This window comes from Rhodofomes roseus (genome assembly GCF_022264815.1).
Source record: "Rhodofomes roseus strain CIRM-BRFM 1785 chromosome Unknown C8Q71scaffold_4, whole genome shotgun sequence".
In the NCBI taxonomy this organism is placed as follows: Eukaryota; Fungi; Basidiomycota; class Agaricomycetes; order Polyporales; family Fomitopsidaceae; genus Rhodofomes; species Rhodofomes roseus.
In genome coordinates, this window is record NW_025952960.1 from 1625064 (window position 1) to 1637560 (window position 12497).

Sequence of the window (12497 nt, forward strand, 5' to 3'; positions counted from 1 at the left end):
GTAATCCAACACCGCTACAAAGGGCGTCCCGTTATCCGTCACGATCACGGCGATGGCCCCCCATCGACAGAGGATCTGCTCGAAGATGAACGCGCCAATAATCCTCCCGGTTTCCCTCCGAAGCTTCCTTCCCTCCGGGTACGAACTGAGCGAGCATCGCGCATGCACAACACATGTGTATCCTCCGGCCTTGGGCATCCGGAACGTACATCAGGAAAAGGGCGATTTCACTGACGGGTTCTAACGGTTGCTGATATGCTGACGGTATGTAACGCCAAATCGTCAGATACCGTTAGCATTTAACGTGGCCGTCAGACAGTTCACACATCAGATAGAATTTGTGCTCATTGCTGACGTGCTGACGCACTGATGACTGACATTCTGACCACTAATGGATAAATTCATACGACGGCTGATTTAATAATATGCAGTGTACGTCGACATTATTGTAGTTTCGTAGCTACTGTATCCTTAGTGTTCATATGGTCCATCCGGGTACAGACCCTCCGCAGTGGGTATGGGTCACGAGCAGGTGCTACAGGTCCATGGGCCCGTCCGCGGGTGGATGGGCAGATGAGCAGGTGTACGAGCCTGGCGAGACGGTGTCAGCGGGTGGGTCGTCGTGCTGTACTACGTATGCGTGGGCCTGTTTGTCTTGTGTTGCAATGCTGACTGTTAGTCCGTCTTCGCGTTCGATGCGGGCGCAGCTGACACGGTCTTTGCTTGGCCAAGTTGCATCAGTGAGCTGAGTAGTTGTGAGATATGCACTGCAGGCAAGGCAAATAGGGTCAGACGGGCGTAATGCGCGTGCAGAGGTGGAGGAAGGGGCGCCGAGGGTAGACAGACAGGCGTGCTTACCTAACCTGCACGACTTGCGCGCAACTCGAGCACCTAGCAATAGTACATCCGGCGGGCTTTGTCGTCTTCGCGCAGGGTGACAGCGCGTGTTGGTCGGTCGTAGTACGGAGCGTGGGCTTGTGTAGTGAGCCTCACGGCTTTAGCGTGGAGGGAGGGAGTTGGCAGACATGCTCTGCACGAGAGGACACGTCCTACTCGAGTCGGTGTAGCCCGCTAAGACGGTCTTTGCGCGGGGCACTCGGGATGACGGGATGATCGCGAGACGTACAGGGGTGTTGTAGGATCTTGGAGCGGCGGATCGGGCGAGTGGCGGGGGTGCGGCGCAGGTGCAGGGCTGCGAAGTGTCGGCGTGTCAGCATGCGAGCTGCGCGTAGGCGAGAGCACGTCAGTAGGGTAAACGTGCACACAATACGTGCAGGGGAGAGAGGGTGATGAAGAGGGCCCTAAGGGTGCTTACCGTTGTTGTTCAGCCTCACCCTCCCTCTGGCTTCCTGCCCTGCTCGTCGAACATGAGCCGGTGCTTTGTGCGCCCGAGTCCCCGCGATTGTTCGCATTCGCGACGGGCCCCGTCTCTTCGGAGTGCCTGTGATGTGTACGCATCCGGGCTTGCCAATGCTCGCGCGACCTCGCATTGTACGTCGGCGTGTACCCGTTGTTCGTGTGTCACATGGCCGACGGTTCGTCTGTCCACGTTGTATGCTGGCGTGGGCGCCGCGACCTTCGTTTGACGTGTCAGCAGGGGCCGGACAGCTGTGAGATGTGCGGAGGGGTCGTACAACCTCGCGTGCAGCCTTAGGGTGGCGGGGGCTTAACACGTCAGGAGGCAGTCCAGGTGAGGAATTTTTTGAGGAGGGTCGTCAGCGCGAGAAACAAGGGCTGAGAGTCGCGCTTCAGGTAGATGGACGAGCTGGCGGGAAGAGCGAGCCCGATGATGCCGCTCTACAGCGCCGCTGGTCGAGTGGTTCATCGGTGACGAAGGAGGCGGACGAGGTCGACGAGAGCGTGGAAGGGTGGCAAGCGCGCACGGCGTGTCGTGGCTCAGGCGCTTAGCACTTAGCACTTAGCGCACTTGAACCTCTACCGCACATCCGCCGCCCTCTCGACAGCATCCTGCCCTCCCTCGCCTGCGCCCAATCGACCTCACCGCCATGCATATTAGCGAGTACGACTACCTCTTCAAGCTTCTCCTCATTGGCGACTTCGGTGTCGGCAAGGTAAGCCTCGTGCGCGTCCTAAGTTACTCAGTATCCACGTCCTACTACTCGTTCGCGTGTATCCCCACCTGTCCGATTTCATTCAAGTACAAGCCCCACACGCACACGTTCTTCCCGTCCCCTCGCGCTCGCGCTTCAAGCTCCAAATCCAACTGCTGTACCACAGCCCAAAGGCCACTCGACGCGTCAAGTCCCGCCGTCTCACAGCTGCCCGGCTTCCCCTGACGAGGATCGCCGCACCCAACGCACCTACGCTCGACAAAAATGACTGCCTGGCGAGGGCCAGCCGCTTACCCCCGGCCCCGACGACTGCGATGTCGAGATGAAACGCAGCCACGTCGGCAGCATCAACGTTAACAGCAGGCGCGTCTCCCCTCAGTCCGGCTCGTCGACCTTATCCTGTCCCTTCCCGCCTCTTGCCTATCCCCTTCCGGCATCAACCAACGTCGCACTTATCCAAGACGCGTCGGCCTGAAGCACGAAGCTACCCGCCGACACCCGTGTCTGTGCTGCCGATGGGCGAGGACCGGCCGCACCACACGAGGAGCGCGGCTGCAGCAAGCGGGTGAGATGCCACCAGGAGTGGGGCATACTGTGAAGGGCCCGCCGTCGTTGAGCTCGAGCAATAGTCAGTCGGCTCCGCTCTGTATAAAATCACGCTACTGACAAACTCCTTTTCGATGGAGGGAGAGCGGATCTCTCGAAGAGTTCAAGAGCTTGTTGGTCAACCCCATCCGACGGTGCTCCACCACTGCAACTTGCGAGAACGGCCCAAGCCACAGAGCGTACTGAGTGTGCTGATACAGTTGACGGTTGGGCGCGCACGCCTCGGAGAAACGGAGTTCAGCTGAAGGTGGGAATGGGACGCTAGGGGCAAATATGGGGTAGATGGGCACGTTACAAACCATGCCGGCCGCGGGTATGATGAACGGCGAGTGGGCACGCACGATGACCACGAGCGCACAGTGGGCCTGAACAAGACCAAGCCCTGCGGAGGTCGCAGACACCAAGGCGCGGATTGATGCACGGACGAGCAGGCACGCCGACCATGAGCAGGACGGACAACAGCCCGACACGCAAACATGCCCCACGAGTATACCGAGCGCGGACGGACAAGGGCAAATGGGAGTGGGAGGGAGTGAGCAACGGGCGCGGACACGGACGAACAGGTGCCCGCGGGGACGAGTGGAGGCAAGCAGACGATGAGCACGCATGAGCGGGAGTAGGTGCATACGAGTGGTGGCGAGTGTGGGCGCCGATGAGCGCCGCCAGCATTAGACGAGTCTATGTACATGCATAGTATTGCACGAACATAGATTGTATCATAAGTAGTCAATATATTTGTCGAGACGGACTGTAGAAATGTCATGCTGATGTGCTGACGTGCTAACGTGCTAACGGTGCCGTTACGGCTGTGAGCTATCTAACGAGATTCTAACGGCACGATCGCTGCATTTCGATCAGCTTGCTGAAATCCGCCCAGTGTTGCTGATGTCTGATACGCTGACGTTATGTGAAACCGGGATTTCAGCAAGCGTCAGCGCCCGTCACGGCCCGTCAGTGAAATCGCCGAAGTTCTGATGTATCCATGTACACCTTCCGAAACAGGCCCATCGGCACGGCCACCGTCGGCGTGAGGCGCACCTTCTGCACGCTCCGCAGCTGGCATTCATGGCAGGTACTAACATACCACTTCACGTCTTGGTCGAGGAACGGCCACCAGAAACGCTCCAGGAGTCGGGTCCTGACCGTGTACACCCCGCGATGTCCGAGGTCGTCATGCGCCTGCTTCAGTAGCTCGAAACGCCGTTCTATAGGTATGACGCGCTTGTGTTTTCCTTCCGGGTCACGCCGCCAGAGTTTTCCATCCCTCACGAAGAACTCGCTGGCCCTTCGCACGAACCGCTTAAACTCTTGCTCGGTCATGTCTCCCGGTCGTTCCGTGGTCTCCAAGAACTCCCGTATCTGTTCCAACTCCCCGTCCTGCTTCTCGGCCTTCACATGTCACGGAATCTCGGGTTCCTCGTCGCTCTGTTCCCCTGCCATGAGGCACAATATCTGTTCTTCCTTCCGGGCCCGCGGTCCTCTCCATCGGGTACTTGGCTCGCAGCTGTTCCAGCACAGGATGGTGAATCCGCAGGCTTCGTCGATCCATTCTTCGAAATCGTCCTTCTCATCGACGTCCTCCTCAGCTCGTCGTCGGCGCGAGAGTCCGTCCGCTCCAGAATGTTTCTCTCCGGGGACATGTACGAGCTTGAAATCAAACAGGAGGATGGCCGCGATCCATCGGTTCATTGTCGCGTTGGGTTGGATATCCGGGTTGTTCAGCATACCCTTGATGTACTTAGCGTCGACTTCGACCACCAGGTCTTTCACTCCGATGATGTATATCCGCGATGCTCTCAGCGCTCGGAAGAGACCATACAACTCGACTTTCGCCTGGGAGTACCGCGACTCCCGTTCGTTCCACGTAATCGAGCCGAAACGGCTTGGTCGCCGTCTCTCGCTAGTATCGAGCTGAAGTAAGACGAACCCGACCCCAATAATGGACGAGTCAACCGCTAGGATAACCGTCCTTCCTGAGGCGTAATCGATAGGCATAAGCGCAGGGGAGTTCACTAGCGCGTCCTTGAGCCGGGCCATAGCACGTTCCTCCGTTTCTCCCCATTCAAATTCGATTTCTCGTTTCGTGAGCCGCGTTAACGGCTTGGCCAGTTTCGCGAAGTCCTTGACGAATATCCGGACCAACCCCATCGTCCCAAGGAAAGCGCGTACATCCGTCACCGTCTGGCATGGAGGCCAGTCCTTGATCTTCTGCACCCGACTTTCCTCCGGTTCCCGTCCCTCATACGTACACTTATGGCCAACCGTAACGATTTCGGGCACGCAGACGTAGGCTTTCTTTCCCGAGAAGGTTGCTCCCGCCACCTTTGCGCGCTGCAGGATCCGGTTCGTGGCCTGTAGCTGCTCCCATACGAACCGTCGAATACCCGCATTGCCCGGAATCGTCTCGTACCCTCCTTCCGGGAGCTCATAGCGCGTCTTAGGTCCCTTGATGGGCACGTCGTCAACGAACGGGATAGTCACATCCGGAATCTCGTCCTTCAACATGAAAGTCACGTCACCATGAACGATCTGCATTGCGTTCGTCCACCCCATGGGAACCGAGGTGAGCCTCATTGCTCCTAGGGGCGACTGAAACGTTGTCAAGTCCCGGGAGCGAGCATCGAGGGTCCGTTGATCGAACGCAACGAAGAGGTCGAAGGATCCGTAACAGGCACGCCCTCCAAACGACTCCGCGAGATGCTCGACGAACGGAGGTACCGCCGCATCCTTGATAGTTACCGCGTTCAGCGGTTGAAGGTCGTGCACCAATCTTAATGACTTCCCATCCTTCTTTACCACGCAGAACCACCTAGAGCGGTAAGACGAGCTCGAAGGTTCGTACACTCCGGAGGCGATCTTGTCCTTGATGATTCGTACAACGTCATCGTAAATCCCTGGCGGAATGGGGATGTTCCTGAAAACCCAAGGAACGTGCTCGATAGTCGGAATCACCACCGGGTCGAAGTATTCGTCTTTCAGTCGACCCTTCTCGCTCTCTTCCCAGGCAAAGGCCTGGTTATGAACCCCGACAATCCAGTCCACCAGCTTGGTCTCTTCTTCGGTAAGGAATCCGTTCCCTCCGACGTCCAAGGCATCCCTCCTCTCCTGCGTGTATCGTCCCATAGGCACAAACTCCAGTGGGTGTAACAGCAGTTCAGGAAGCCCGTTGTGGGCGGTGCCCACGGGCTGAGGCCGGAACCGCCGGAAGATGGAGAGTCAGAGAGGCCGGGAACGTTAGCTGGGGAGACAAGCATCGGGCCGCGGCAATAGGCCACGACGGGACATCTTACGAAGTCATTCGAGCGCGTCACAAGCCAGATCTATTTAACTCCACAAGCCGTTACATGCCAGGACGTACGGGTACCGGGGCGAACAAACCGGACGGAGGAAGATGCTGCTCGTAAGGGTTCAGTCACGGATTAATTCCAACGGGGGAGGGATGTCTCGCGCGTCACATATGTCCTCTAGACGGCCCGAGATGGAGACTACTTCGCGCATCACAGACAGCTGGTCGATCCGGGCCTCAGCCAGGCCGCGGTGGAGGTGGCCGAGTTCGAGGCGGAGGACCTCTAAGGAACGGTCCGTTGCGGCGAGGACGCGGTCCCAGTTGTCGGTCGAACCGCGGAGGGAGGAGAGGCGGAGGGGAGGATCGTTATACGACGGAGGAGGAGGAGGTCGGGCTTCTTCCGCGGCGGCTTGCTCCCTCTGAAGCTGGTCTGGGGACCAGGGGATGGTCGCGTATAGGAGCGGCGCCTCGTTCTGCTCAGAGCGGAGGTTGAGGAACACGCGGTCCAGGTGCTCGATAAGCTCGCAGACCTCGGGGATACCGGACGGAAGGGGGATGCGGGCGTCGCCGTGAGCGGTCGCTAGGGCATACGACTCGAAGAGCATTCGCTGGGGCAATGCAGACGGGTCAGGAGGGATGAGGAGAGCGACGGGGCGGACGAACCACGAGCCAGCGGGCACCATGAGCCCACGCAAGCCAGGCAGTGGCGTGCTCCACGTCGAACCGGGGCTCGAACGTCCCTTCGTACCGGAGAACCTCGACAAGACGGAGGTAGCGAGCGGAGTGCGACGAAGTGGTGGGGTTCGGGGGCTGCGCCATCGGTATAGGAGCGAAGGCGTGAGTGGGGAGAGAAGGGAGGGAGGGGGCAGACCCGGAGGGAAGGAGAGCGGGGCACGTGAGCTCGGCTGAAGGAGGATAAGTAGCGGGGCGGAGGGAGCGGGGGGAGGACACGTAGGACCCACTCTCGGACGCGGACTAGGACTCGGACTCGGAGGCTCTGAACTCGGGCAGACGGCTCGGAAGGAACTCTTTATATCTCGCTCTCGTATAGACTTGTCTTCTGGACGACACACTTGTCACTTACACCTAATACACTACCCATCCTTGACTAAAAATCTACCCTTCCTCCTTACCCTGTACGGAGGGAGCCGAACTCAACAGCACACAACTGGAGCCCACCGCGAGGGGTAGGAATCAGTCTCTAGACCAACGTCCCGTCCTTCTCCCCGACAACTCTTCCTCCGCGCCAAGGCGACCGAGGACCAGAGCATACACACTTCCTCACCGCGTACCCGTCTCGAACCACCCGCTTTCGCCCACACGTAACCTCCTCAGGGAGTTCATCACTGTCCAAAACGCACCCGACACCCCGTCGAACGTCGTCCTACCGTCGACAGCGAGCGAAGCAGTTGCGTGGCCACGTGGCAGCGACAGCGACAGTGAGGCACCTTACCGTAGTCGAACCGACCGTTACCGGGTCTCCAGCAGCGAGTCGTCGCTCACACCCGCCCCGTCGTCATCCGAAGACTCGGTTCCCCTAGCCCTCGTCGCCACCCGGAGGGAACCTTCCCCCAGCACGACCTCTAGCATCGACTCACGGAGGGAGTACCGAGACCCCCTCCCAATCATCGAATCATCCTCAGACGTTCCGTCCTCTTCCGAATCGTCAGAAACCCTGTCTACTGTGTCCACTACGTCGAGCAGTATGGCCGAATCCACGAACCGGAGGATGCCCCTCCGAGGGGAAAGGTCGGCCCCGAAGTTTGACGGTACGCCTAGGGCACTCGCCCGTTATTTCTCGGAGCTGCAGGAGCTCTTTGCCTACGCGGGGGTCGTCGATGACGTAAAGAAGGTCGAGTCAGCGAAACGCTACCTGTCGGCGGACGACGCAGAGATATGGGATACGGTGCCGGAGAAAGGGGCCGACGGGTACGATAAGTTCAAGGAGGCGGTAATGAAGCTGTACCCAGGATCGGACGGAGCGTCGAAGTATATGGCCGAGGACCTCGACGCTATATCCAAGGAATCGAGGGCAGCAGGGACTAGGACCCGAGGGGAGGAGGCGGCGTACTATCGCAAGTTCCTTCCGGCTGCGATGTTCCTCGACAAGAAGGGCACGGTATCGCGGAAGGAGGTCTGCATGAAGTATCTCGCGGGGTTCGACGACGAGACGAAAGGCTCGATCCAGCGCCGCGCTGAAGTGATGTTCCCGGAGAAGGACCCGTGGGAGGGTTTCGAGCTTACGGACCTACACGACGCGGCGCAACGGTGCCTGACAGCTGTTGGGTACGGGGCGAGTCCTTCGAGCGCGACCGGGACGGCAGGAACGACGAGTGTCGGCGCGACGACCCCTATCAAAACGGAGCCTACGTACGAAGTAATGACGAGGGCTTTCGTGTCGGCAGTTGCAGCAGTACCACCAAGGTAACGGAGGAGGGAGCCTACCTGCGAATGTGGCCTCTCGTACCTCGTTCCGGGCGTACCCAGCACCCTTTGCGGGACCTTCAGCCAATTTCGGAGGAACCGGAGGGTGGGCGCCGAGAGCTGGAGGGACCGGAACGTACGGGAACAGTGGACCACCGACCGGAGGGACCGGGTTCGGGCAGAGTATCTGTAACTTCTGCGGAGTCATGGGACATTTCCTCAGGGAGTGTCCTGAGGTGGGACGGTACGCAAAGGACGGCCGCATACAGTTCGACGCGATGCGGAAGATCATCCTCCCGAACGGGCACTACCCGGGCGATACCTCGGGGGGAGCACGATGAAGGAAAACGTAGATAACTGGCATGCGGCGGAAGGGCTGAACAAGGGCGGAGGAAACGTGCAGGACGGAGGGAATACGTCCGCGGACGCCCCACCGCATCTCTCGGCCCACCTCGTCGAACTTGTAGAAGGATTCAGCGTCGCGAGCGCGGTGTCTGTCGGGGACGATACGGAACGGGAAGCGAAGGAACTGGAAGAGAAGGCGGAGGTGCTGGCGGCGGAAGCGGCGAAGCTGCGTGGAGCTAGGAAGGTCAGGTTCGAGGACGAAGTAGCTGGTGGGGAAGCATCAAGGCAAGTACGATGAAGGGGAGCGCGGGAAAGCCACCAGGGATCCCTGCGAAGTCGGTGCCGCCGGAGCCAGCGAAGTCCGGAGGGAAGCGAAGGGTGACCCGCAGTACAAGTACACCACGAAGCTGAATGCGGAACGGGACCCGATGAGGAAGGCGGATGAGCTGGTCGACCGAATGCTGAAGGGCGGGGACCGGCCGATGTGGGACGAGCTGGGCGAGGTCAGCATAGATTTCCGAAAGGCCATGAACGAGCGTACTCGCACGTACCGTGTTCCGTTGCAGTCGGGCATGGTAGCGGAGGAGAAGGAGGAAGCCAGCGAGACGTCTCTCCTCGTCGGGGCCGGAAGGAATATTGCGAACTTCGAGTGTTGGGACTCCCTCAATCTCCGCACAGTAGGGCCAACGGTGAACGGGGTAGCCGGGCTCGAGTGCGTGCTAGATACCGGATCACAGGTCGTTCTCATACGAAGGGACGTCTGGGAAAGGCTCGGAGGGAGCCTCCGCGTGGACGACAGGGTGCTTATGGAGACGGCGAACAAGTCGCAGATCAGGACGGTCGGAAAGGCGGTGGGGGTACGGTTCGTCTTCGACGAGGATGTGGAAGTCTTCCTAAACGCGCAGATCGTCGACATTGCTCCGTTCGAGGTCCTTCTCGGCAGACCCTTCTTCGCGGCAACAAGCTGTGAAACGAAGGATCATCCGAACGGGAGGATGGAGGTTATCCTCACCGACCCGAAGACGAAGCGGAGGGTAATGATCCAGACGTACGAACGGAAGCCGCGTCAGCCAGACGAAGGCGGGGAGGGGAGTGCCGGATCGGAAGGGAAGAAGACGGACGGAGGGGAGAAGGAGGGTTTTTGATTGTCGATGATGCGAGCAATGCGAGCGGAGACGGTCTAGTATGCCTCTGGTCTATGTACCTTTGCGACGACGATGAGCCCGGGACGGAGGAAACGGCGTCAGCAAAGGTAGAGGAAGAAAGATCGCTAGCCGACTCGTCGTATACCCCTGCATGTACTGGCAACATCCCGTCGACGACGGGTTCAATCGATATTGTTCCATTGTATCACGCGGAGGGAAACGGCGAAACGGTCGGCGATGAGCGGGAAAAGGAGGGAGGGAAAGACTACCCGGAGGAGACGTTTGAGGTCCACCTCGGGGCATTAACGCACGTACTAGCGTACAAAAAGGTGGCCCGGAAGGTGCGACCGGTGGCCACTACGCTCCCCGAAGAGTTTCAAGTGGTCCGGAGGGAAGTGCGAAACGCTCTGGAGGGTCTGCCTGAGCTTCCGACCAGGGCGGGCGAGTTCGAACCTCGGGGGCGGTATACGGAAGCGCGGAGGGAGAAGCTGGACGTACGGAAGGACGGGTTCTTGTGGGAAGAGGAGGCTAAACTGGTGGACTGGTTGGTGGCCGAGCACGAGAAGGCGTTCGCCTGGGACGAGACAGAGAAGGGGCGGCTGACAGACGAGTACTTCGACCCAGTGGTCATTCCGGCCGTTGAACACATTCCATGGGCGCACAAGAACATACCCATACCGCCGGGGATCTACGACGAAGTGGTACAAATCATCAAGGACAAGATAGCATCCGGGGTGTACGAACCTTCAAGCTCGTCGTACCGGTCACGGTGGTTCTGTGTGGTTAAGAAGGATGGGAAGTCCCTCCGGCTGGTGCACGATTTGCAGCCGTTGAACGCGGTTACCATCAAGGATTCGTCGGTGCCGCCATTTGTGGAACAGCTGGCGGAGTCGTTCGGAGGAAGGGCTTGCTATGGATCGTTGGACCTGTTCGTAGCCTTCGACCAGCGAACACTGGATGCCCGGTCGAGAGACCTGACAACATTCCAGTCGCCGCTAGGTGCACTCCGCCTTACTTCGGTACCCATGGGATGGACCAACGCGATGCAGATTGTCCACGGGGATGTTACGTTCATCCTCCGAGACGAGATCCCGGGGTTCACCATTCCGTTCGTGGACGACGCGCCGGTGAAAGGGCCGAAGACGCGATACGAGATAGCGGACGGAGGGTACGAAACGATCGAAGGAAACGGAGGGATACGGCGGTTCGTCTGGGAGCATCTGCAAGTAATGAACCGAATCCTACACCGGATGAAGCGGGTTGGCGGCACGTTCTCAGGGAAGAAGGCCTACATCTGCGTGCCCGACATCGTTGTAGTGGGACACAAGTGCACGTACGAGGGGAGGGTGCCGGAGGAAGGGCGGATACAGCGGATCCGGGACTGGCCACCCTGCCAGAGTGTGACCGAAGTCCGAGGATTTCTAGGAACGATGGGGCTTGTCCGTATTTTCGTGAAGGACTTTGCGAAGCTGGCAAAACCGCTGACGAGGCTAACGAAGAGAGAAGTAGACTTCGAATGGGGCTCGGAGGAAGAGCGCGCGATGAAGCTCCTGAAGGACGCGTTGATCGACTCGCCTGCACTCCTTCCGATAGACTACACGTCGGAGCGGGCGGTGATCCTAGCGGTGGACTCCTCTATTATCGGGGTGGGCTACGTGTTGCTACAACTGGACGAGGCAGCAAGGCGCCGGCCTAGTAGGTTTGGGTCTATAACGTGGAACGAGCGGGAATCCAACTACTCGCAGCCGAAAGTCGAGCTCTACGGCCTCTTCCGGGCACTCCGGGCCAGCCGGATACACATTATCGGAGTAAAGGCACTGGTAGTGGAGGTAGACGCGAAGTACATCAAGGGGATGCTCAATAACCCGGACATCCAGCCAAATGCGACGATTAACAGATGGATTGCCGGGATTCTGCTGTTTGACTTCAAGCTCGTACACGTCCCGGGGGACAAGCACTCCGGGGCGGATGGCCTATCTCGGAGGAGACGTGCGGACGAGGACCCGGAGGAGGAAGACGACCACGAACAATGGATCGACGATGCGTGCGGGTTCGCGGTCTTCTACGGCAACACTTCCGAACCTAGCGTACGGCGAGTCGGGTGGGCGGCTCGGGAAGAGCGAAGGGTGATGTGCTGGACGGTCGAGCGCGGAGGGGGCGAAGAAGTGGTGCTGCCAAGGAATGACGCAACGGAGCGGCAAGACGAGGAGTTGGAAGTCGTACAAAGGTTCCTGCAAGACGTGGAGAGACCGGAGGGGATGGATGACTTGAGGTTTAAGAAGCTGGTGAAACGGGCGTCCCAGTTCTTCCTCCGGAACGAGCGATTGTGGCGACGAGACCCGGAGGGAAAGCACAAACGGGTGATCTCGTATCCTCGGAGGCTAGGACTGCTACGGGAAGCGCACGACGACCTAGGGCATAAAGGAATCTTCACCGTGCGGAGGAGGATCCTCGAGAGGTTTTGGTGGCCTAACTTGGAACGAGACGTCAAGTGGTATGTCGGAACGTGCCACGAGTGTCAGCTGCGAAGTATGCAGAAAGTGAAGATTCCGCCGACCGTGGCGACGCCTTTGGGACTGTTCCAGAAGGTGCATATCGACACTATGCACATGCCGAAGG

At 59.2% G+C, this 12497-nt stretch overlaps 2 protein-coding genes across 2 annotated transcripts; one reads left to right on the top strand and one right to left on the bottom strand.

Annotated features, from left to right (window-relative positions):
• Positions 1-5984: 5984 nt before the first annotated feature.
• On the bottom strand, positions 5985-6783 carry C8Q71DRAFT_846233 (uncharacterized protein; the record flags this gene model as incomplete). The annotated part of the gene is made up of 2 exons (XM_047926633.1): positions 5985-6572; positions 6628-6783. 2 exons carry the CDS (start codon positions 6781-6783, stop codon positions 6087-6089), a joined length of 642 nt encoding a protein of 213 aa, XP_047782479.1. The 3' UTR covers positions 5985-6086.
• Positions 6784-7669: 886 nt separating this feature from the next.
• C8Q71DRAFT_721438 (uncharacterized protein) lies at positions 7670-9878 on the top strand (the record flags this gene model as incomplete). The annotated part of the gene is made up of 5 exons (XM_047921455.1): positions 7670-8341; positions 8370-8571; positions 8612-8632; positions 8658-8977; positions 9000-9878. 5 exons carry the CDS (start codon positions 7670-7672, stop codon positions 9876-9878), a joined length of 2094 nt encoding a protein of 697 aa, XP_047782480.1.
• Positions 9879-12497: the final 2619 nt, after the last annotated feature.